The sequence below is a fragment of the Schistosoma haematobium genome, chromosome 1 (assembly GCF_000699445.3).
Source record: "Schistosoma haematobium chromosome 1, whole genome shotgun sequence".
Taxonomy (NCBI): domain Eukaryota; kingdom Metazoa; phylum Platyhelminthes; class Trematoda; order Strigeidida; family Schistosomatidae; genus Schistosoma; species Schistosoma haematobium.
The window spans coordinates 35,736,885-35,764,669 of record NC_067196.1 but is presented as its reverse complement, the minus strand read 5'-3'; the positions used below and the strand labels follow the sequence as shown (position 1 = coordinate 35,764,669).

Genomic DNA, 27,785 nt, shown 5'->3' with positions numbered 1-27,785 from the left:
TTTATATTCGTTCAGGATAGAATAAAGGGGGAATTTCGAAATCATGGATAGAGGACGTACTAAGAACATCAGAGAATTTGTAGAAGCTAGGCAACCAAGTCAGTCAAAAAACATTGGAATTGATCTAACTTATCAACCAATCACAATAATCGTTGACAAATATGGGACTAAGAATCAGGTCAAGAGGAGAAACAATCAAAATAAAGTTGCAAAGAATAACATGTTATGTCTACATTAACCAATCACGATCGAGGTCGACAGCATAAGCTGTTAGTCATCAACAAAGAAATCCGAATACTTCACTTCTATCTGAAGTTTATGCTGATGATGTTCAGAAGAATAATGAAAGCTCCACGACCAAATCATCCAGCTCAAACAAAAGAACTTCACCTTTGTCATCCACCTAAACTACACGTCTTCTCTACTAACTTATCCAAATTCACGTCATTAAGAATTGAAGTCACACTGAAATAAATAAACAGTTCAAAAAAGATTAGATAGAAGAACAAAAATATTAAAACCATATTGTAATTAGTTTTTTTCTTTTTGTTTCTTCAAGTGATTGGCATAATGAAGTAATATGGTAACACAGCTTTAGCAGAATAGATTATATTTATTGTGTAATCATCAAGTGGGAAACATAAGAACAAGAATAGAAATGGTAATAACAATATTAAAATTAAGTGAAAGCTACTGTAAACCATAATTTGTTTATTTGAAGTTCTCCTTTTTTTTCTTACGGTCCTTTTTTATCTACGAAATAAAGGTGTTTCACTTGGTTCTTAATTATTATGAAAACGAAAATGTAATTGGCATTTAAATAGCTTTCTTTATTTAATAGTTTGAATAATTATATATATATATATATATATATATATATATATATATATATATATATATATATATACTTGGGAATAAACATGTGTGTTGCAGAAAAAGCTGAAACTGTTCTTCTTTATTAAATTAATAACTAGGAAATATCATAACAAGAATAATGTAGATTAGAAAAAGCAAAATAGGAGTTCAACTGAGAGAGTAATAAAAACATGAAGAACAAAATCAAGGGATTATCAATTTGAATAAGCATGCGGTATAATATAAGTTTAATAATAATAACAATAATCACTTCAAACACCAAGTATATGGATTCATTATAGTCTAATTGAAGTATTTATGCGACTCCTGTTGGTAGATAACGATAATAATGAGGATCACGTCGGGAACGACACAAAAGACGTTTAATTCTTCCCCTTAGTTCAGAAGTCTGACTACCTTCAGGATACACTAATCCCTTCCCATAGCCCTACAAATAAAATACAAACATATTATAGGAAACTAGGAGACTTTGGTTATAACAAATATTTTACTTACATGCATACTTATATTTCATATCTAGGGATAAGTTTAAAATTGTTAGTAGCTCATAGTAAATCGAATTATATCAACAATATCCACTAACATTCTAGTTCTGATATCGCTTCTGTAAATATACATTTTACTGAATGCAATTGTAATTGAATACTTTTGCTTCAGAATTCTTAAATTTTTCACAAAAAATTCCGTAATTTCGTCTTACAAATATAAGTGATTAATAACAAGTTTAGTGATTCCAGTCACCCAATAATTTTGTTTATCACTAATCATAGGTTGTTTTTTTTGTGCATAGAACTTCATTCTTTCCTAATAGATTACTTGTTAACTACTTATCTTGATTGTATTTTATGTCACAGTTTGAATATGATTTATGTATACGGTTTATTATATAAACCATTATACTGAATATTCCTTTACATTACTGAATGTATATGATATTATGAACTGAATCAAGTATATATAAGTAAAAACATTTTCATAACTGTTACTTTTAAACAATTATGATGGGATGGCAAGTAATGTTCGTAGAATTTTCCTTTCAAACTACACACATTTATATGAATATATGTTATATGTAGTTTATTTAATGAAATAAGTAGCATTCCAAGAAATTTATAATATTTTCTATAATATCTGTTAAATTATTTGAATGGTTACATTTTCTTCCAATACATAGGCACATTTATAATACACATATTCATGCATCAAATAGGAATAGTTGTCTATTCAATACAATATATATTATGAAAACTAACAGTTTATATTGTTAGACTAAACAATATTGAATAATACTAAGAGTTAAAGTAAATCGTACCCATGCAAAATACATACATATTTCATGCATAAATATCAATGTTTCAATGTATTTACGATTGTTTCATTAAATGAATTCAATTTTAACTTATAATTACGAAAATTAAATAATCAAAACAAATGAGTTTTTCATTAAATCTATTCAATCGAATTGTTATACATTTTCGATAGCATTTTATTAAAGTAATAAATATAATAGTAAAGGGGTTTCGATATGATGATTACGAAATACATCATAATATTACTAATTATTTAGCAGGTATTATATTTCGTCTATAGGAACAACGATTTTCTTTTAGTAAGTTATTTAAACTAACTGTGTATCATAGCTGTATCTTATTAGCTTCAGGAGTAAACTACTTATTCCCTCTCTAACTAATATTAATCACAAATTATTATTATTATTATTTTTCCGACTATACCATCGTTGTTTTTGGACTTGTATAATAAAGATTTGTCTCAAGCTCCGATGTATTCAGACTTGGTCCATGTGATCTATATCCATTCATTTCTGGCATTCTAGTATGGAACAAATACTCCATTTGTTTATTGATTTATATGACCAAAATTATCATCAAGGAAGTCATATATATATTACATGCATTGCAAACAGTAGTTGCATAGGAATTTAAATGGTATCAGAGCCAATAACAGTGCACAGGTCAGCGATTATTCGATAAATTTTGCGGTGATATATAATTTCACAGCAATAATAGAAGAAGGTACAATTAGTTATATTAATATTGTAAAGACAGTTACGTAATTTAACGTATGTAATTTTAAATATATATATGTACATATATATATGTAAGCGTATATAGTTTATGGAAATAAACGGTATAATTGTCAATATCATGCAGGAGAAATTGAAAGAAAAGGAGAAAAAACAAATATGATAAAAAGAACAAACGAGAATCAATGAATTATTATTAAGATTAAATTATTTTAATGCTCAATTTTATAAATTTTCATTGGTTAAAGGAGATAAAGAACAAAATGGTATTACTTGGCTACGTCTAATAAAGTTATTTATTTTCATCATTTAATGACTTAACAAAAATACAATCCATCGTAATAACTGAGAGTAGCTCACTTATTTCTAGTAGTAGTGGTAAAAAGAAATACCATTAGAAAGCTTCTTATTGTTTTTAATTAGGGATAGATATCATCTTCAAGTGGCATTCTTATTGTTTATACCTAATATTATTGTTATTAATGAGTATACTACTCATATGTGAAATCATTGATGTAGAAATATATGCGTTGAAATCGATAATCATCAACCATACTTTAGAAGAGGTAATTTAATAACTAAAGTAAATGAATTCAAGCCATTAAGTTTCAAGTTTAAATCCTCTATCATACCTTCTTTAGTTTAGATAACCACTAGCATTTACATAGATACAAATAGAAAAAAAACCCCAGTGTGATTCAAATTTAATAGATGGTATGCAAATATCTAAACTAAATTCAATGAACAAATCACAGTCAACATAGAACTAAGGTAACAAATTTATTGGAAAACTTTCAATCTATAAATACATACAAATGTTAACAATGAAATAAAGCCAATCAAATAAACAAGCAAAACAGTGGAAGATTTTTTCTACTGTATTTTGTTTTCCATATCATTTGTATTCAACTAAAATTTGTGCATTATGTTCATAGGAGAAACGATGTGAATTCATATACAGTTTATTTTGCAGTAAGAATGTGACATAAATATTTTTCAAAGCAAAATTCGTTGAAAAATAAACATTTTAAGCAGTAACATCATGCTCATCCCTTTTTTTCATCAACCAAAATTAGCAGCGGTTTTTTTAATTTTCAGCTAGTCATATGCAGAACTCACGTGGTTCGACGGCCCATTCTATTGAAGAAAAGCGTGTTAGTACACTGCTTTTTGTTGTTGTTAATCTTATTAAAATACGTTAGTACTATGAATAAATGAGTTGTGGTCTTATTTATAAACCTAATTCTTGAATAACTTGTTTAATTTCCTTCCTTTCAACTTATTATTTCTTCAGTCTTAATGAAGGGTCTTTTAACATATACAATGTCTCAAGAAGTCTTAGAACAGAAATGACATTGACTGCGGGTTGTAGAGGACTTAATTCAAAAATATTGAATTCCTTACCAGTGACTTAAGCTTATGCTGGTTATCGTAGAATCTGTATATCACGGGTTTGATTTCGTGTGGGATTTTAGATGTGTATATGTGGAAAGTCCTAACTTGAAACAAAAACAACTGTTCTGTTTTTATTGGTTCTCAGTTATTCTTCAGCTAGCATTCAGTCTTGATGAAATTTGTATTCAAATATACGGAATATATAAACGTTATTTGTATGAACAATCACTACTATACAAGTGGTTTCTCATCAAAATAGAAACATGGTCGAATAATTCACCTTTCTGAATGTACTGAAGTAAAAATTACTAATAAACAAAATATATTACTAAACGTAAATTCATGTAGATCTACTTCAGAGTTGGATTTTCTTTTTAACCGAATTATTTATGAACTTGTTATAAATTAGTGTAATATAAAAAACAAAATTGGATACTTAATCTTGTTTGACGTAACAGACTGTTATTAATCTTCCAAACGATAATATTTACAATATTATTTATCAGTAGTATTAAGAAACTTGATATGTTGTTTTGATTCTGCGTTTGAATGACAACGTTTAGCGAATTGATGATAGTTTGTTATTATAAATCCTATTGAAAAAAACTAGAGAATCATTATCATAACAATTGCTGATTTTCTCCTCAGTTGGAGTAAAACTCCCTGCTGATAGATAGTTTATCAGCTCTGATTTACGAATGAATGCCATTTAAGCTTTCTTTTTAACCAATTACTTCCAGTCGGATATATTTTCATATTTATAAAATTTAACAGTTCCTCTCTCAAAACTGAAGTTACTTATTAACTTAACAATAAATTACCAATTTATATTTTGGGAAATTTTTTTAAGTATGAGATTATTAAGAATATTTGTAGGTTAGGATAGATATTCACAGTTTATTGATCACTAGGTGGTGATCAATGCCAGGTCCTTCTTAGTGCAGATCGAATCCTATCGACCAAGTATCAATATGGCTACCAGTCTAGGTGACTCGACATTGCGTGAACTATGTTGAGATAAGATGGTGGTTGGAGGTAGTCAACAGGAAACCCTGGACCTAGGTTTTGTGCACTAAGAAGGACCTGACATACATGACATTGATCACCACCTAATGACCAGTCAATTGTAAATACATCTCAGTCCTACAAGAGACCACTCGCGGCCCAGATAGCGCCTCTGATAATGAAGTTGGGTGACACGGGATGGAATCCGTCAGGGAGCATCAGTTCCCTCAAGATTACAGGTACGCCTTACTGACGCGTGCCAAGTGGTTAAGATAAATTATATGGAGTTGTATTCTCTCAGCTGGGTGGTTTATTTGTGAAGCTTCCATGATCCTTTCTATGACAAAATATATTGGAATAAGTACTTATGGAGAAAACTTAATTATTCTCTTGTAAATGCCTACCTTTTAGAGAAGTTCCCTAATACTTGAAAGATTCATGACTAAATTAACTAGCTCAGAGAATACTTTTTCTTTTAAGATTTTAAGTTATTCAGCCGGAGTTTGACATCGTAAATCAGCACTCTATATTTAAAGACTGAAGCATGTAAAATTGGATACAGTAATAGAAAGATTTTAGTTAACAAAACTTTGATGTACTAGCGCAACAGTGATAATAAAAGCCATAGGATCAATCTACAAACAGCCTGTGTAAGAATGTACTCAAGTCTTAATAAGTCAACAGTTAAATTTGTCAAAGTGTTATTTACACAAAAATTTAAGTCCGCTACAATGCGTACTCTCAGATAGTTTTTCCTTATACTAAATCCAATTTTGTGTCATTAGTTTTGACTGTTTTACATTAAGTTTAATGAGTAGCTTTACTTTTCCTCATTATCCTAGATGTTCTTATCTCGTAATTCATTTCATCTGAGTTTTATCTTTCTTAATTATCTTTCTTAATATCCGAACAATTTATTACGTAGTCAGGTTGCACAGAATGAACTGAGATGATACATGTATGCTACATGGTTCTGAAACATCTTGTCTTCTTGTCATACACTATCTAAATGTTTGAGAAAGACTATTTTAACACTCTTCAATTATGTTACCATTAGTAAATATTTTTTATACACTATTAACATATTCAATTTTTCGTGAAATCCTTACGTTAACCATAACGATGGTTTAGTGCTATGTTACTATGACAAGTGGTATATAGACATTGGAATTTGTTTCCAGGTCCACCATAAAGACCTAAAATACTTCTTGACAAGAATTGCAAACCCTCATTTTATTTTAAATTGTCTTATTTTCAAGATCACAAGATATCATCATCCGTTAACCACTAACGGAAAATTATTTCCGGTCCTTCAGAAATGTGGAAACTTAACAGAAAACAATCATTAATATTTTTAGATAGAATAATGTTTAAAGCATCAAAATATTTAAAGTTGAAATAATTATAAATTCAAGAAATGTACTTGTTCATTATTACTAATTAAGACTGGTTTTTTTTGAATAAAGCTAATAGTATTACTTAAAAAAGGAAATCGAACTAAAGGTGTAATGCTTAAATACGATAGCAATGACTATTGGTATTTTTTTATCATGGTGAATGAGTCAGTACCTATGAAGCTGAATACCCTATCACACTTAACGTTTCTTTTTTTTGGGGGGGGATTTTCAGTTGAATTATTTCCACTTAAATTTTATGAAACTGGTATATATGTCTATATATAATAAAGTGTAGTGAAATTCTTCCATAAATTAAATATAATACTCTTTGTGAAGTAGGTTAGTGTGACAATGTAATGTTTGTCAATCCATAATTTATTCCAGGAACTAATCATTGGAAACGTTTAAATAATTAACACTGGCTCTGTAATCGTATCATGAACTAGACTGAAATATATTTTACACCTTTTATAACTTTACCATCGATATTTTTGTATCAACTCTTTTTTATAGATAGAATGTTAACACATTCACACAAAACAATAAATTATAGGAGGTATTTACACACCCATCATATAAAACTACTCTATGTATAGCATTCATATAACAGTACATAGAAAAAAGTAAATAGCAATAAAATTTTGTTAGATAAGTCGTTTGTTAGAAGATACCAAATTCAAATATCTGTCCACTCAACGAACCTGCTTGCAAGTTGTTGATATTTTGATTCGATTCGATCTTGTACTGATGCAGTTGTAGCGTTCATATCAATTCCGGAGTAACGATCAAGCATTTTCCGATGAACATCTAATTTGTCATTCAATGCACGTAGGGATCCCCTCATTTCCCTGTAGTATTCAGGTGAGGGCAATTTGTATTCCAGTAAATCGTCCATACGACGCTATTGAATAGCGTGAAATTACATATATACGATGTACAATTATAAAAATATTTGAAAACTTATTTTTGACATAAAAATAGTGTATATTAGTTTACATATTAGAATACATGGAAATTGTACACTGTAAAATTAAAAAAAACTGGTAACAAATCATATTAATCTAGTCGATAAGCATCAGTCTACATATTGGTTGTGTAATTAATGTTCATGTTGCAGCTTATGAATAAGCAAGTGATATTGCAAAGTATTCACGCAGTTTCATAATCTACAAACAAAATAAACCCATGCTGATGACCAATGAAAATAGTTTCAGTGAAATTAAATGCTTTAATTCAAATCGGATTTGTGTAAATTGTAATTATTTATTGATAACAATTACTCCTGTCAAATCAGGTAATTTTTGTTATTAGTAATAACCAACTGGGTGGTCTAATAAATTTTCAATGTTTCGCAGTCATGTGTGATCCTGATCTTTAAAGGATATAATCTAGAATAGTAACAGAAAGAAAGAATGTCTAACAGTTGGTGAATATTAGAAAACATAAAGTGAACTATTATCCTGTCTGTTTAACATAAACAAACAAGATGTAATTTTTTTCAAAACATCAAAATGTATCTGAATAGATGTCTGAGTGAAATTTACAGTGAGAATGAATAATTCAGTCTGTGTTTATATTGGTTATATTTTTTCAAACAAGTTGAATGGGATATTTATGACATATAGTCTTATTTATTTGAATGGCTTCTATGTTTAGCACAGTTGAAATAAACATTCATTGGAGTGTCTTGTCTTTCTTCATACTTACTAAAGAATGTTTTGAATTAAATGTTCTCAATACTGACCTTATGTTTACTAGCTTTATCAGTCAAATATAGTCTATTCAGATGTTCAGTTGGTGTTACAATGTACTATCATGGTTTCTTCTTTAATGAAGTAGTTTTTGAGTACTATGTAGGAATGATATTTATTTAATGTCTTCTGAACTTTGAAGTCAGCGGAACATTCTCTTGAACATTTATATAATATAGGAAGTCCTCGTTTTTTTGAAAAATGAGACTAAATCTGATAAGTGATTTATCGTCAATAACCAAACATTCATGATCAAATATTACAGCTTGAAGAACTATTCAACAATCGTGTAAAATTGACACACTTTACAAGATACGTTTCATCCAAGTCATTTTGTAAAATATTGCAAACATTGTGAAACCTATGAATAATTGTACAGTATAATACATCTCGTGAAAATAAATTCACATGATCAGGATTCAATAATAACTACCTCTGAATTATTGCTATTAGTTTAATTCATTTTATATCAAATTTTAGATATCAGTAGGAAAGATTTTAAAAACAGAATTAAGACTAAACTTCATTTATAAATTGAATGACATTTTAGTTTGTATATTAACTTACACACTTGATCAGATGCCAAACAACAAAGAAAAGAAATGGAATCATTCAACAGATAATGAAATATAAGTAAGTTATGAAACTGATTATATGTAACATGAAAAGTTTATCAAAACTGTAACCAAACGTTTTTTTTAAAAAAAAACAACAGGAAATTGAGAATAACTAATTATCAATCGAATACCTATTTCTAGAACAAGAATATGTTATGGGTCATTTTAATCCAGAGGATGCTAATAGACATACACAAATTATTGAGTCTAACTAGTCCGTTATATATTTTAATAGAACAATGAGAAGACGGAGTTTATCTGAAAAATGTGATGTATTTGCGCTATACATTTCGAACAATCTGGTCCATTATATATGTTTGAAATGTATTGTAAGAAAATGGCTAAGCAGAAGTGTGCTCGTTTTAACATTTAATGTTTTCCAAACGAACATATTTTCTATGAAACTTCATGCAGAGATATTTGTATGTTAGTTGATATTGAATAAATTCTATATGACTATTCTCAAAACACTGGTGAATTCATAAAGAATCAATTATGAGATTTATTGGAAATATAACATTTAAGTTTAGTAAAAGTCAGTCATATAAAGAAGGAAACAAATCAAGTAAGTAATCCTGAATCATTAATATTCAAAGGTAACAGAACAGTTTGTGGATATATATTAAATGTGAAACATCTTCAAATATTGTCGAGCTTGTAGAGGATCAACTGATGGGCTTTAAAAAATGATTGTAAAATAATTAATTACACAATGTACTTGCTTCAATCTCAGATATGTCTTTTAGCTATACTTATTGGTGTCATTACCCAGCTGATCATTGTTATACTTTGTTGAATGTATTTGATTGTGTGTCTTTAAAATTAGCGATATGCGTTCCTGAATTGTATTAATTACTACAAACAAAAGTTTGTTACCATAACGTTTTAGGGATAACATTTTTCAACTAATTTGATAATTAGTTACTTTTGATAAAAATCAGAAGTGTTTTGAAATAACATTGAAACACAACAATACAAGAAATTATCAACTATATATACTTACATTGTTTCTTTAAAAAGAAATATAACAGAAGCTACCGTTTTTAAATAGATTTGTCATATGTGCCTATGAAGCTTAATAGTATATCAATTTGAATGAGAAATGGAGATTTTATTATCAGAATGGGTTTTGTGGAGATTTTTAGAAATTTCAATGGTTGAAATCATGAGTCAATTGAAGCTAGATCACCATGGATTGGTTGAAGTTAGGCATTAACACCGTTTTGTGCTTCCAGGTTTTCCATGGTGGTCTAGCTTCAATTGACTTATGATTTCAACCATTGAAATGGAGAGTTATTTATTTATTTATTTAACAAGGAAATTGTTTTATCAAGAATTTCAGGAAAATATTTGAGATCATCCAATATAAAGATTATGCTATCTGAAATTGAAATATACAGCCATGTTTATAAGATTTCGTCAAATATAGTTTGCCCTTACGTAAATGATTAATAATATGTTCCCAAATTCTAGAGATGCTACAGAATGAAAGAATTGTACAAACTAAGTATTATATAGAAACATTAATTTCAGTGTTGATTAACACATTTCTTCTGTAGATTTACTATTTGTTGAATTAAACTTAAAATCCAATATTTGAGTTTCAGTGTAACTATAAGTATCGAATATTAAGCCTAATGCTTTGTAAAGGCTGTCATATATATAATACAAGTGTTTTTCAATGTATGGGGTCATGTATATTGATATTATCTAAATTCAACCATTATATTATTATCTTCAAGTTTTACTAAAAAATATCATATTCATTTGTCATTCCAGCATTTACTCTCAAAGTAATTGAACAACTGACAAGTTATTCAACTCAATGTTAACACGATGACGTAATAATCATACATACAATTTAGTATCTTCATTAGAATGTAGTTTATTCAATAAGAAGAAGAGAATTCAGCGAAGAAAATTTTCTTTTCGACGAAATCATTTACTTAAGCTGTACATTCGTATATATATAGTTATATGGAATATGTATGTCTATAGAAGGATAGAAAGGATTGTATCACAAAAAAAGTGGATTCGAGAATAAATAACAAATGAGGTTAACGTACTAATCAAGGGGTAAGGAAGAACAGAATTTATGGGTCAGATAATAGTCCAATATACGAATGTACAGCTTAAGTAAATGATTTCGTCGAAAAGAACATTTTCTTTGCTGAATTCTCTTTTTTCTTATTCAATGACGCTATGGGTTATTTTAATTATATAGTTTATACATTTATTTTCTTTTAAACTACCCTTATATTGAAGGGATAATGATATTTATAACATTTAATTAAAAAGTATTCATTGCATAATCAGTTTATGATATTGCTACTACCGTTAAGTTGTGTGATGTAATTTCTGTATTTCAACTTAACTATAACTATGACGCGATTCCAAATATTCAGTAAAGAAAAAAATTGAAAAAAAAACGTAACTTTATTATTTTTTTTTCACTTTTTCGAAGTTCACCTATTTAGATGTGAATGTATAAGTGATGTTGTAAAGTGTTTTAGAATAGAAACTGTTATTATTTTCCACCCCTTAACAAATCTTTATTGATTTCTAGTAATTGATTTGAAATAGTTACCAAGAGTTTAAGATCTATATTATATTGATCAATGTTTTATTTGATGAATCTACTTTTTTAAAGGTCATTTGGTGTAAAATTTATTTTAAAAAATCTTTGGTAGACAATGATAGTGTTTTTCGCATATTTAGAAAAGTACAAAACTACTGGTAATTATGTAAAAAAAGGTGTTATAGAAGAAAAGATAGCATGAAAAATATTTGTAAATTTTGTAACGTATATCGTTTATGATACTGGTTAGGTGAAAGAATGTTAAATGTAGTGTGTTCTGTCTACAAATCTACTTAGAGTTGAATCAACACATTTTTATACAAACATGATAATCTCATTATACACACTTTGTGTATTTCAAGCATTGAATGTACGCCTCTGGAATGATTTCATCAAGGCATTTCTATCAAAACTGTAATTCTCAGTCCATTAGACCTATAGATGATGATAATTTCATGTATAGCTAAAATATTTATACGACATAACTGACGGTCTTATTGTATGTATAATATTGAATTAAACAGAATGAATGGGTAATCTTTTATCTCAATGAATAAATCATCTATCTTGTTTTAAACTGTTTGGTTTCTTTATAAAGTGATCTAAATTAAATTTTATTATTCGAAGCTGAAATGCCATGCTAAAATGGGTTCAATATGACTTTGTTTTACATTTAATTCTAGTATAACAGGTAAGATGCTTATAGGTAAAGTTCCGGAAAGTTCTCAAACAACATAACTGACCAACTGATCAAAACATAATAGAGGTGATCAGTTATCATAAACTTATGAGAATTAAATTATGTACAAACTGAGACGTATTCAAAGTCAAATACGTTTTCATTATTACAGTATTCATGAAAAACAAAATAAAAATTAACAAGATAATCAATGAAAACTTACTTCAATTCGTCTACGTTCAGCTTGCATATCACTAGACAAGTTACTATACGAACCTGAACTCGACAATGGTCTTGTAGTAACAATTGATGGATAATAATATGTATATCGTCTTGGTCCAATACTTGTATAAGTAGTTCTTATAGGTTCAATATTACTCTAAACGATTGTAGAAAAGTCAGGTGAAAGATTTTAATAATAATTTGAACTTCAACAAATATACTCCGACTTAAAATAAGGTTACATTGAGAGTTTATTTATTTTCCCTGTATTTATAAACGTTAAACTGAAAAGTATCATTGTAACTATTCTAAAATTCTACATTATGTAAGTCAAAAAATTGTAAATTGACAACTAAAAAATTAAACTACAATTCGCCGTATACTTTTATAGAATTCATTTGCATGTCAAGCAGAGATGGATAGTGGCTAGCAGTGGAGTCGAGGATGCGCGTTCCATCCTATTCAAGACTCGTCAGCTAGGTGTACCTGTATCCCAGAGTCGATGTTCACTTTGGGACTCGAAATCAATAACATTTACTTCAAACGCCATCACGTTATTCACTTAGCTACTGAGTTCTGATAGCCACCTGCTTGTGCAATGAAGTGAAGTTTAAATTCACTTGATATTGTTTGCTTGTATCTTTTCATTGTTGTTTAGGACTGCATTTGATCAGGAACAATCAGAGACTGATCAAATACAGTCCTAAACAACAATGAAAACATACAAGCAAACAATACCAAGTGAATTCAATTTGGATATCCTTTAAAAAGTGAATACGTTGCTTTATGAATAGAATGTTTTTTGAACCGATAAGATAGAGAAGAATAAAGATTCATGATCAGATTTTATTCGTGAATGATTTTCGAGAACACACTTATTCCATAAATGAAAAAAAAATATTTAATACGATTAATGTGTTGAATGTATCTTATATACATATAGATGTATTAGTTTACTTTGATCCAATTAAGAATTTTTGCTCATTTGTTTTATCTTTCAATATCTAATAATTAGAGAGAGATTATATATATATATATATATAAAAGGTAAGAATTTAGATTTTTTTTACATAATCAAAAGTTAGATATAACTCTTATCACTGTGTAATAATGATAAAATGTACCAAATGTTTTGTTTGTTTGTTATTTAATCAACAAAATGACATTCATTTGAAAATGGATAATCTTCGTCAACTCAGTAATTAACATGAATTTCATATTGTAATCATTAAAATAAAAACATTTAGAAATAAGCTGACTTAAAATGTCATACGACATTTTAAGTTTTGTCGTATGACAACCAAAAGAATTTCATTCTTTCTTTCTTTGAAAATAAAGTCGAAATAAATCTATGGAATGTTGTATTACAATATTTAAACAAATGTGAATGCACAATGGTAAAATGTTATTTTTCTTTTTCGTTTTTGCAAAAAAAATGAAGGAGACAATTAGAATGTAGAAAATGACTTTTGCCTTTTTGTTTTACACGGGATTTAATATTGAATAACTTTTTCTGATTTAATCTTAACCATTGAGATGTATAAATGATTGTGTTAAACATATTGAATACTCGTTTCTTTTTGTTTAGATTGTATATCATAAGCAACTAAACTTTAAAGCTTAAGCCTAGTTCCAATCAAGAACTCTTAGATAACTATTTAGGTTCTAACATTGGTTCAACAACAAGATGTTGTGTAACCATTCGGACGAATTTATATGTTGAATTGCTAATTTGTATACAGGAAATCCTGTAGAAAACTTCAATAAATATGTTAATTATGTAAAATTGGTTTATCTTTTGACAGATTACCGTTATCGTTCCATAAATTGTAATGCTACAAAATCTGTTTCTCAAATTCTTAGTAACTTACTAAATTCGTTTCAATCATTTTAACAATTAATAAAAGTCGTTTTTATATCACAATTTTCAGAATCGACATGAACCACTAGTTCTTGAGTAGTCATGAAGGGTTTTAACTATGATGAACGTTCTTGTCTGTGGTTTGATAAAGGCATTCACATCGTAATTATAAAAACATTCTTTGTAATTTTAAGAACCTGAATGACCGTTTAAAAATATGGGATACATTCACTTGGATTAAAAATTATTTTTAATAACTTGACACTCAGATTCTACACACACAAGTTCATAAACATTTTGTTACAGTGACCAGTAAAACGTCGGATTATAATTCTCAGTGGGTAAGTATATAATACCTTTCGAATAGCTATTATATTAAAATATTGATAAATTTGTAAATGTCGAACCTGATGAGAAAAATACTGAAGCAAATTGTTTTGGCTTATATTTCAGTAATATATCAATGGTGCATTCTAATTGTTTATAACAATGTTTTTTTACCTGTCTACTTTTAATAACGGTGTAATCAACATGAAATTCAAATGTTTTGATCTTGATGATATATGATTATTTCTGATAAGCAATATCAATAAACATTATCAGTGAATCTATAAGTTTCGTCAGCAAGTCAGGAAATACTTTTGTAACCTATGAAATGAAAAATATTTTCACATAGATTGATTGGTTTTGTAACCTTTCAAAGTTAACAGTAACCTCTCTTAAAATGTGGCACTTATAGGTTTAGTGTTTTTTTGATTAGAATATTAAAGAATATCACTAATATAGAAATTCCTCTTTCATGTATAACACATAAGTAGATTATATATATTGGTGCTATTTTTCTGTATAACCTTTTCAATGATGATAAAATACTTTTATTTATTACTCACTACTAAAAATAACTGATAATAGTATTGGTAAATTTTAAAGCGTTTCTAAGGAATTTGATATAAAGTAATTTCTTTATCAATAGTTAGAATTCTAAAGAAATCCGTTTAGATGATAATGTCTACAATGCTTGTTTAATGAGTAATTGTAAAAATATAAACGATGATATAAAGCCATCTAAGAAAGACAAGTAATATACAGTGATACGTATTATGAAACTTGAAATTTATATTTCCGGGGTTTCTGGGTTTAAAATTTTCAAAGTGCTTTATCTTCTAATGTTTGTATTTACACGGTGGTTAATTGTTATGATATCATTATTCATGCAGTTTATATGGCGTATTATATTTTAAATCAATTCATCAACCATGTTAAATTAATAACACAAAACTATTAAAACTTCTCTGATGAAATGATTGGATAATACATGCTAAAAGACATGATGTACAGTAGTAGTATAAGCATGGGGAAAATAGTACATTAAGTTACTATGATCGTACAAAGTATGAACTACTTACGTATGTTGATGTATAATATGGTGTTTCATAAATATACCGATTCGTTCTGTAATTTCGATGTACAACAGGTGGCAATCCATAATCTGTACTAGTTATTGTTGAACGATACGTCCCAACTGTTGACGGTGGCACTGAACTCAAACGACTAGTATGCAGTGGAAAATTACGGCTATATGATGTATGGATTACACGTGGCATACCGTTCTCCTGTGATTAAGAAAATAGAACAAAAAGATTTGCGTAAATAATTATAAAGATAGATTAAAGATTATAGAAGGTTTTGTACTTTAAACTAATTTCCTTCAAAGTATCCGATAAAAACTTTAGGAACTTATTGATAAGAGCATCAAGTAAAAACCCTGACGCTGGGTTTTGGGTTAATCGGCACTTGTCAGTAAGATGTATTTATAATCTTTTGAGAACTTATGCTATCTGTTAGATTTGATTCAGATGGAGTTTTGTTCTCTGAGATGGGTGGTTTGTTCGTGGATCTTTCATCGTTCTTCTGAACGACATCATAAGCACTAACATCCACCTAAGCTACAAATCTTCAGCATCATCTCAAAGGTTTGATTCCGTTTACCCCAATACGACAGATAGATGAATCGAATCAGTAGTTTACGCATCAACTGATCTCATGTTGATATGTGATGTTTATATAAATTTATTTACTTTGGCTTTATGTTGAGATTTCATAAGATAACTCTCAATAAATTATATTTATGATCAGATAAAAGTTGAAAGTTGATATGATGTTCAATAAAAATAAAGTTTACTGGCAGTTTAATATAGAAATGTACAAGTTCTCAATACACAAAGAGCTCTATCTTCAAATAAGAAAACTAGGTTAATTGCATCAGATACTAACAATTTCATATCAAATATTACTAGAATTAATAGTGAGACGTTACATCAGTAGATAAGAAAATGTTGTCTTCTAAATAGTGTTACATTGACAACGTACTTGAAATAAAAGCGAAGCAGAGCATTACAATGAAAGCAGTGAAAAATAAGATTCTGATGCTATGAAACCATAGGCTCTGTTGCAATAATCCCAAGAAACTAATCTTTAAAATGTTAATTTTCAACCAACTTTTTATTCATAAACACATAAAATATTATATTTAATATCAGGAAGGAGATTTTGTGGATATTATAGTAATTTAATGATTGAGATCATGAGTCACTTGAGGCTAGAATACTATAGAAGACCTGGAAGCACTGAACGGCCGTTTCGTCCTATTGTGGAACTCCCCAGCAGTGCGCATCCACAATCCCGCCATGCGAGATTCGGACCCAGGACATATCGGTCACGCACGTGAACGCCTAACCTTTAGACCGCTGAATCGGCAACCCACAGTGTTAATGTCTAACTTCAACCATTCCACGAATTTGAGCCACACGTTCACCATTGTCTTCAGTGAGTTACTATCTCACAACAGACCCAATTGGACGCCAGTGGTCACTGCTTTATGTTGGTTTTTGCTAAATATAATATCACTGTATCTGATATTTTAAGTTCTAATACACATATACATTGAATTTTTACTGAGTGTAATACTTTTAATCTATCCTATATACTTCTACTAGTTTGTAAAATACCACTGAAACTGATTACAAAACTGTACAATAAATGATTTTTTCAGAAAAAAGCCATTATGCTAATTTACAATTCATCTTTAATGGTATCAGTCCATGATAAAAAAAATCATTTGAAATTGAATAATCTTTATATATTTACATTCCCTTACGTTGGTCACTTCGGAAATAATTAAAATGATCATGTTTTCTATGTTTAATTTATGAATATAGTGTATGTCACTTATGCTGACATATATAAGTAGTATGTAACACTAATCATAAGTGGAATATCTGTCAGCAGAAGATTGAATTGAAATGAACAAGAATGAAAACAAAGATCCATTGTAGTGACAACATAATTAGAAAAAAACATTAAACATGTAAAGAACAACTGAAGGGATATTTTACGAAATCACTTGTGTATTCTGCATGAAATAAATAAATTGATTTTCCCCACCTAATTTATTATCACTACAGTAACATGTTAATTATCTTTACTGAATGTAAAAACTAATAATATCCAGCTAAATAGAAGTTATTACTATACATATTTAAAGTGATTGATTATATTAATTTATCTTTATTTAACGAAAGTAGTTTTATGTTTCATCAATATTCACTGTATATTTAAGCCATATATTATGTCATACACTGATAGAAGTAAAACAATTATCATTATTCACATGGTATTCTTTTACTTGAGTCTTCCCATTGATGTTTTTAGGACTGAAATTGATCAGTCTCTTATTGGCATATGTGCATATTGTGCGTATGCTTCGATATTGCCTTAATTTACAAGCACTATAAGCAAAGATGGATAGTGGCTAATAGTGGAATCCAGGACGCGCGTTTCGTCCTGTTTGAGACTCGTCATCTAGATGTACCTGCATCTCGGAGTTGATGTTCACTCTGGGACTCGAACTCGAACATCAACTCTGAAATGCAGGTACATACAGCTGACGAGTCCCAAACTGGACAAAACGCGCGTCCTGGATTCCACTGCTAGCCACTATCCATCTTTGCTTATAATTATCATTATTGTTTAATAAAAATATTAAACAGATTCTATCGATCTTTCATTATCATAACCCTTTTTCTATGCAAGAAATATGACAAAAAACAGTTGTTATTCCTAAACAGCCACAAAGAAAAACAAAAAAACGAACACTTTCTAAGCAAAGCATCTAGTTACTAAGCTCTATTTCATTATGAACATAAAAATTAGTCAACATTCCATAAAACTATCATAAATGTGTAATAAAAAATGATGAAGATTGTTGTTTTTTGAGTAGAAAAAGAAATTGTGTAAACTAGTAACAATTAAAACAAGAAATGAATTGAATATATAAACTAATATCGAATGAAACTATGTGAATAAATCAAATTATTATTGAAGAAAGTGTTTGTTTTTACTTGCTAATCTTAAAACAAGCATAAATTATGTAATATGCACATTGATTAACATAATTATCATACATATTCATCACATCCATTTACATAAAAGAAAATAGTTTCTATGAATAATGATTATTAAAATGTATCATTTAAATTATGTTAGCCGAGTAACTAGGAGGAAAAAAATAGTAACTAATGATTACAATTCTCATTTGAGAAAAAAACTGAAAACAGAACGAAACAATACAAGAGTCTTTTAACAATGAAACATTTCGGATGAAAATAAAAATTAACTTGATTTCCTTGGAATATTTTTTCTGATTTCTATTTAATTGTTTTAGTAATTAATGCACAAAAAAGCGCAAACAGTTTAAAAAAAGAAATCAAAACATACACACATGCATTTGGGTACTTTGCAAAAATGTTGATTTCATACATTAAAATTTCATGTTCATTTTACTTTGTCCTCATCCTCATCCTCATCCTCTTCCTCATCATCATCACCATAACAATTGAAGCGTAATGAAAAAAAATAAAATGACCGAAATCAAATCAAACACTGTGAATGATGAAGTATGTTGTATTGGTTCTAGACGTGTGTGTGTGTTTTATAAATAATTAAATGTTATTTTATTACTCGACTCACATCATCTGCACCGTCGTATAGATTACTTAAATTTTGAAGAGATCGATACTTCAGATAGACTTTAGCTTTCTGCTCCGAAAAGAAATATTAGGAAAGATGATAATAATAGATATATTTATCGAAAGGAATATAACAGGTGCATTTATTGGAGTTCTATGTTGATGTGAAAATAGTATTATAAGAGCCATTTAAATATGTTCTTTTCCAATATGTATAATCAAGGATTGTGTGAATGTTAGAATAGTGAATAGTTCCATTGATTTCCTTTCTTGGTCATCAAATAGATAATCAGTTAATGACTCAACATTCCGTACTACTTAGATTTGACATTAAGTACCCTAATAATTTAAAACTGGGTATAACTAATGTATCATCAGAGAATAATGAATTTAAATCTGGTTCACATAAAAAACACATCCTAATATATTTCGTAGTTGATTTACATCGACTTATTAAGGTAAATATCTTATTTTACAGATGATTTGCTCTTCTCAATAAATTTTTGGTGGTGAACAAAGCAAGTCCATTGTAATGTGGTGTGATAAATCATATTTGCTGTGAATGTCATTGCATTCTGCTTAATAGCGACAATACATTTTCTCATTAGCTTAGACTGTTGTCTCAACTAATTCAATGGTAATTACTATTTTAATTAGTAGTTAATGTATGAAATTTTATTGCTGATTTACTTGTAAACTGAAATCTAAATAACTGCTCTCACTGTTACCCTCACATCTTTATCAGAGTTTATGAATAAGCGCTATTCATTTTTACCATTAGTTCTGATCTCAATGAACTGAGACTTCATAAGTTTACATTATGAAGTTTGGGATAATTCCTGTTTTTTTTATTATCTTGGATTGAAAACCGAATATCTTCTTTATGATTCAAACTAATAATGGCTCATCTTCACAGTTTTATAATATTAATGTTGATATGTGCCACTATTCAATAAACACAAATTTACCGATTGAAATTTTCAATTCATTCAGATCTTATTCAATCTTTGAACATTCTTATAATGATTATAAAAAAATATGTCATTTCTTTATTCTTCTATTGAGAATTTTAAATATCTAAGTTGAATTTCAGTTTTTAATTAGAACAAACCATTCTGTCAGTAATGAAGGAGGAATTTAGATATTAACTTATAATATTAAACTTTGAAAATAAAATAAAAATTGTCGAAATACCGGAGATAAAATATGTTGTTTTGGCGGTGAACTAGCATGTAAGTATGATGTTGGTAAAATTTCATTGTTCATAGGCCTGTTGACTTCATAATCACGCCAGATCGTTGGTCTCAAATGAGGTCGATAATAACCGTTTGATTCTGGAGTTTGGTATAAACTACTGCCTGCACTGTTATACACAGAATATGGACGAGAATAGTTGGACATGGATTTACCAACCAAAGTGACTTTATTAGGTTCAGTATAGGCATTTCGCTGAGTGGAAAATGAATAACGACGCCGTGGAACACAAAGTGATCTTCTTCCGGGAAGTTGTGTTGAAGAATAGTAAATCATTGGATAACAGCTAGTTCTAAATGGTGTTCCGCTTAAACTTCGACGTCTTGGTACCCAATCCATTGGCGGTGGATAAATGTTATTTGAACTCTATAAAAGGGGTGGGGGGTGGGAAATCATTGATCTATTCATTTATTTTTCAAAAGATGATTTTTTGTGACAAGATTAGTTTTAATTGACTGCTTTATTTTTGTAAATTGTTAGTTAGCACGACACTCATAATAAACTCATCTATCAGGCATAACATCAAAAATTGCAATCAAGAGAAAGTCAGTGTTAGTGATAATTTAAAAGAAATCAAAATATTATTAAAGTAATGTCATAACACTAGTTATTTTTATTATTAGTGATAAGTAAGTAGACTCCACTCTGAGGGATAAACTAAACAGAACCTATAATCTAGATTAGTATAATTATTACTAGTGTGTGTTATATACGGTAAAAATATATATCAATTACACATGCTCTATTAAACTGTACGTTATATATGAAGTTTTACTTAGCCTTCTTCACATTATTGGGTATCAAGTAACAATGTAATTTGAAATCCTGTCAGTTTTTTTTACAGTGAATAAATAATTTGGAATTGTGTTCGAAGAAAAACAACAACACTTTACCTTTAACAAGAACATTACAGCATAACCCTAATAGCAGTTGACTTATATAACATAAACTATATTCATAGGGATTAGAGTTTATGGGAAAGAAAATCAGATTGATAAATTAAGTAGAATTTCTTAGTTCTAGACTATTGATTATCTTTCCCAATAAGTAGTTATTATATACGGAATTATTATTTAAAGAATGTATTGTTTTAAAGTTTCGACAAGATATCATACTCTTCTCTTTTTTCTAATCATTACCATGTTGTGTGCAATTTCCGTTGTTATCATGTTATGAAAGTTTGTTTATCTGATACTAAAAATCCCTTTTTTAACTTATTCAATATTGATTAGATAGTTTTTTTTATTGAATTGTTGCTGTTCAAACAGCCGATTACAAAAACGTATTGTCTTATTTAGTTTATTAAGTTATGAAAACTATTTTGATGTGAAATCTTGGGAACTACTAGAAATCAGGAGACATTGAACAACTATTGCAATTCATTACTGAATTTCTATTGAGAAATCTTGAATGAAAGACTTTTATCATATTTGAACTGATTCAACGATTACTAATGAAGATAAATTGATTGATATAAGAAATCTTAAGCACTATATTGCAACTTAGTTATCTGAAAGTAACGTACTGGCTGCGATGACTTTTAAGTTTATAGGTTTCCACTGTTATGAACTCCTAAACTAGAATAAAAATATTTAACAGTGTTTTGAGATTTCATTTTAATGAACACTCAAAACTGTTTGTGTGAATAACCTGGTCTATCGGTGAACCTGATCAAAATCTCTTTTAAGCGGTTACCAATGACTTTTTATAAGAGAGATATTTGGGGCCACTAATAATATGGATTGTCACATGGTAATAACATACTTTACATAGGTATTAATTGAAAGTACATAACGGTAAAATTTTGTTGAATTGGAGAGAGTTTTATATATTTCATTGAAGTACTCGATAATTACTGAGTTTGTAAATCTTATGGTTTATTCTTTTAAACCATACCTGAGTGAAAGATTATTAGCTGGTCCTAACATCCTTTGACTGGTAAACTACTAAAATCCATAGCGTTTCTTTAATTTAACATTAATTCTTTGAATGACGCTAATCTATGACAAGCATTCATTATACTATACCAATTTTAAGAATTTTTATCATCAAGCCACATCTATTATATATCATAACTCTTGTCAAAAAGAAACTCATACAACATGTTAATAAAATGTGATAAAAGTTTACTTTATGTAAGATTTAAAATATGAGTGCGCCGCAATACATGTCGTGTTTGTATTTTGGTTCCTTAGGAATTTCACCTCTGATTCTTTCTTTTTTCTTATGAATAAACTATTTGTCTATTGGTTGTTAATCATGAAAATTTTGTAATTCATTTGTATTTTGTATGTAAATGGAATCTAACAACAGTATAGTACTGAAGATTAATGTAGTAATCATAGTGTTAATTTTATATACAAATAGCAATAAAATCTGGATAACTTTCTAGTCTACCCCACAACTTTTATATTATGGAGTTAATAAAAAAAATAAAGAAGAAAACAATATTATAAACAAATCTCATTATTCACACTGATGTTGGTCGATAAACAAAGAAGGTACTATATATGCAATGGATTACATTATTTTTTTGGCTTGAATTCTAGACAACTACAAAAAAATGTACAAAAAATTGCTGATACATGTTTTATGAGAATAACTGAATGGGAAAAAAAGGTCCAGTTCACATATTTTATTTTTGAATATTTTTAAAGTTATTCGTTTATGAAAATCCAATTTATTCTCTTTCTTATCTGTTTAATGCTTCATTAACACTGAATTTGCTTGAAATTTATAACATCAACTATCAGTTTACTTATTTCTGTTAAATTTACTGAGAAGAATTGTAATGTTCCTGGTGAGACTATATCTCATGGGTGATATTTGAGCGACTCTGAAGTGATCTTGAGAGTGGACACCTACTGATTAGGACTTAATGGGGGGTTATAAAGCAGTTAGGATTCTCATTTACAGTTGATCGTTAAGGTCAAAAATTAGATTTAGGGTTTTCATCAAAAACTGACTTCAGCTATAATGCCAAAATTTTATTTAACCAAATGTATGGATGAATTTCGCGCCGAAATTCGTGACTCGTTATCCTATATCTGATTGGTTCGTCTATAAATTATATTCTCGCCATTTTCCTTTATCATTTTTTTATGACATAGTAACATATACTGCTAATAGACTTCCGATGATATCAGTCTATGATATAAATTGTCTTCAGTTAACATTAATATTATGATGATATTTTCTTGTTAAAAGCTTGAACAATTAAACATGACTAAAAGATCATAATCATTGTAACTTTTTTCACCCTCCCTAAAGCTGCTTTTTTTAGTAAGTTTTCGAGTAGAATCACTGAAATAAACTTTGTATAATAAAAATATATACAGACAAATAAGTATCATCAATATTTGTACTCTGCTTATGTTTATTTAGACAATATTCACCGTTTTCATGGTGATTTTTGAATTTCTTAATACGTCTTACATCGAGATGTAGTTATCTCATTATATCAGGTACGTTTTCATTACTGCATACAATAATAGTTTAAAAATTTGAACCATATAATCTCTAAATCTAACCTAATCTGTTTAAAAATTAAAAACTAATGAGTAAAAAGATAAAGAGCAATCCATTCCACCCTGAAGCGGATTTTGGATACTACAGGTAGATTCCGATGAATCTCAATCATCATAAAGATGTATTTTGAAAGCTTACATCATCTAACCCAAGAATTTGCTTTTAACTAATATCTTGTGGTCAAGCATAAACAGATATACAATTTAATGTATTGTATTTGCCTGATAAGAGCTTTAGATATGTGATCATTTTTCCATATTCCTAAACACCTAGTGTATACGGAACACAGAGTTGATATCAAATCAGCTTTGTGATAATGAATCTAAGTGTTTAGAAGCGAATACTGAAATGTACTGAAGCTGTAGTCATAAAAAGACTGAGAGCACTTTCATGTGCACTGTTAAATTGTTAGCCAGAGAAATGTGTTACGTATCGTCTTTTCTCTCACCTCTTTGTTTTTTCTTATTTTAAAATTTGTGAAGTCTGATCTTTTATTTTTCATGTAGAAATATCTTCATAAGTAAATACATGATCATTTTAGATATCCTAATCAAGCTGGAATTTAATGCCTTAGAAAAATTTGGACATTGGGCCAAGTCAATAAAAATGATCTTATTTCCCTCTCTTATTCAGTGGAAAAAATGAATATTTAATGACAGTGTAACCAGTTTGTTTTATAAGTACTGAGTTAATTCAACAAATAGTTGTGGTAAACTTTGTTTACTCATTACATTATTTAAATGTAACAAGCTTAGTCAATTCACAAATTAGTCAACTCACAAATTATAGTGACAAATAACACCTACCATTGTTAAAGGCATAAGATGGTCACGTGACATCACAGATTGTTTGAAGTTAGACACTAACACCATTAGATCCCAGTTCAGTGGTTTGGAGGTGCTGGGTTTGAGTCTCGCGTGCGGGATCGTGGGTGAGCACTGCTGAGTTGTCCTATACTAGGACAAAACGATCATCCAGTGATTTCAGGTTTTCGATAGTGATCTAACATTAAACTGCTCATGATTTCAATGGAATCCAACAATCTCTAAAACCTCAAACTGATGATTCGGTAATTTAAACTATACAATGTAAGAGTAACCGTGTATATTTTATTTCTCAGCCAAATATTTCAAATTCATCACTATTATTTACAACTATATTATTCTTCCTGAAACAAGTAGCTTTTTAAGTTATTGTTTTTAGTTTCTTCAAGTATTTAGAAATACTAATTTTATAGTTGCTTCGTATGGGAAAAAGTTCAAGGTCATGAAGAGACCTTTACATGTGATCACTAGTTCTAATTAGTTTACCAGTGATAAATTCGTACATTAAGGCTTTTTTTCCCTTAAAAGTAATAACAGAAGTACATTTATGATAATATTCATATCACATTTATAATTCAGGGCAATTCGGAAGTAAATATAGCAGTAAATTGTTCAGTAATTGTACATTGATTTTAGTGATACAGTCATATGACTACAGTAGGAAAATTTAGTTATTACCTTTTATAAACAAAATGTACTGTAAGAAATTACAATAATCTTAATGAATAGATATCAATCATCAATGTACATTGATCATCTATTACCATTTTGTTTGAAATAATTATCATTATTTTCTAATTTCACTGAAATCATCATTTCATTATAATTTATGACATTATGTTTATTTCCTTAAGAATTATTAGTATTCGAAGTAAAGATTACTTCTTAGGTTATTAGAATAATAGTAAACTAGAACATTGAAATTTTCTTAGTTATAACTATTATCTGACCCATAAACGATTTTCTTCCTTACCTCTTGATTAGTATGTAACCTCATTTGTTATTTATCGTCTAATCCATTTTGGTGATACAATTTTTTCTATCCTCCTATAGACATACATTTTCCATATAACTATATATACGGATGTACAGCTTAAGTAAATGTTTTCGTTGAGAAGAAAAACTTTCTTCGCTGAATTCTCTTTTTCTTATTCTATAACTTTTAAATTGGTTATTATTATGCCCTACTTTTATTATTTTTTTTTAGACTAATGGTATAGGTGTAAAACAACACAACTACAGTTTTTAATAAGTCTCACTATACTGAAACTTTGGTTACTAACTTATGTTAAAAACAATGCACATATACTACTGTTAAAATGAATTTATAGACTATAAGTTGTTTACCAATGTAGTTCTTTGGATACTTAGTTCAAATTAAAGATAGTTTCGTCATGAATTAGAATGGAGAGGCGTAAAAAATCAGGGAGAAGTCAAGACAGAGCATAATACCTTTGAACACTTGTGGATAATTCTAGTGTTCCACATTTTCAGTGATATAGTCATATAGTTGGACGATCACCTAATATGATCGATAAATAACTGATGAATTCATAACATCGGTCTCTAGCTGATGAAAGGCAATCAGAAACTTATCTGTAAACTGTGAACTTTAGATCGTGTTCTGAGCTACATCACCTAGCTAGTCAACCTATTAAGAGGACCTTATTTTATTGTTTTAGTATTCTTTACTAGCTTTGTTCGAATGAAAATCAATAAACTGCCTTTGCTTAATTGAAAGTAAATAAAAATGGCTATTATGAAACAAAAAACGTTTACTTTTGAGTAGATTACACTTAAGTAGTATCGTGTGTGCACAAAGATCCGATTCACGTCCATGGTTGTCTGCTTGCATCAACATCAGTGTAAATCTATGTCGTTTAGCTGTTAGTCTAAGTTCGTGTATGTGTAAGTGAAAGAAGGCTTTCATTTTGTTCACCGTGCTGTTTTCCCAGGTACTGCAATCTATTTTGTATTTTTGTCTTTTTTTGTTGCTATATTTTTCAGCTTACATAAACTGAAATTAACCGATTTTGTTGGCTAATGATTCGTACGTGATTTTAAAGGATTTCACTATCCCTGAATAGATTTCTGAGATGTTCATATTATATGAATGAATATGTTTTTGATTTCCGAAGTGGATTTTGTTATTATGGGTCAGTATGCAGGGCACTTTTCGATAGAGTTGCTGGAGTAGCCATCTCTATGGAAGCCAGAAGAGGATGATTATAAGTTGACTCACGACATACTGAGACAATCATCTAGTACCGTCGACGATAATTTTTTATTCTCAATATAGTTAAATGCCATCAGTTATGACTTTCACCAAAACTTTTGATGTTCGTGTCAAAGCTAGTGAAAAATGCTTATCTATATATTGTTCAGTTTCTTGGTTTACATAGATAAGAGAAATTTGAAGATGATAATCGTTACGACCTATGATTAAGTGAAAAAAAAACACTGGACAGCCTTTTTTCCATGTATTTCAGGTGATCAGTAATTATTCACAACTGCTTTCAGAATTTAAGTTGTTGTCTTGAATGCTTTAATAACAAAAACTCTCCTTAATAACTATCTCTACTTGTAATTGCAGAGCTTTATGACAAATCAACAAAACTCTGTATTTCCATAGATTTCTTTCTCAATTTATCATCATGGGAATGTCCAACATATCGTGTATCTGTAAAATTCACTGAAATGATTATACCGTATCATAATTTAGAAATG

General features: G+C 28.9%; 1 protein-coding gene across 2 annotated transcripts in view; it reads right to left on the bottom strand.

Annotated features, from left to right (window-relative positions):
- Window positions 1–487: 487 nt before the first annotated feature.
- MS3_00008743 (uncharacterized protein) overlaps window positions 488–27,785 on the bottom strand; it is a 52,756-nt gene continuing 25,458 nt past the window's right edge. Inside the window, exons 3-10 of one of the 2 annotated variants that reach the window (XM_051217086.1) lie at window positions 20,647–21,072; window positions 19,454–19,522; window positions 15,832–16,038; window positions 12,566–12,721; window positions 7,419–7,618; window positions 4,040–4,057; window positions 2,610–2,706; window positions 488–1,303 (exon numbers count right to left, since the gene is read on the bottom strand). In XM_051217086.1, the coding sequence (XP_051073875.1) occupies window positions 1,172–1,303; window positions 2,610–2,706; window positions 4,040–4,057; window positions 7,419–7,618; window positions 12,566–12,721; window positions 15,832–16,038; window positions 19,454–19,522; window positions 20,647–21,072 (1,305 nt within the window). In that variant the 3' untranslated portion in view covers window positions 488–1,171. The remainder of the gene's footprint in view (window positions 1,304–2,609; window positions 2,707–4,039; window positions 4,058–7,418; window positions 7,619–12,565; window positions 12,722–15,831; window positions 16,039–19,453; window positions 19,523–20,646; window positions 21,073–27,785) is intronic. The other variant, XM_051217085.1, reaches the window with a different exon arrangement.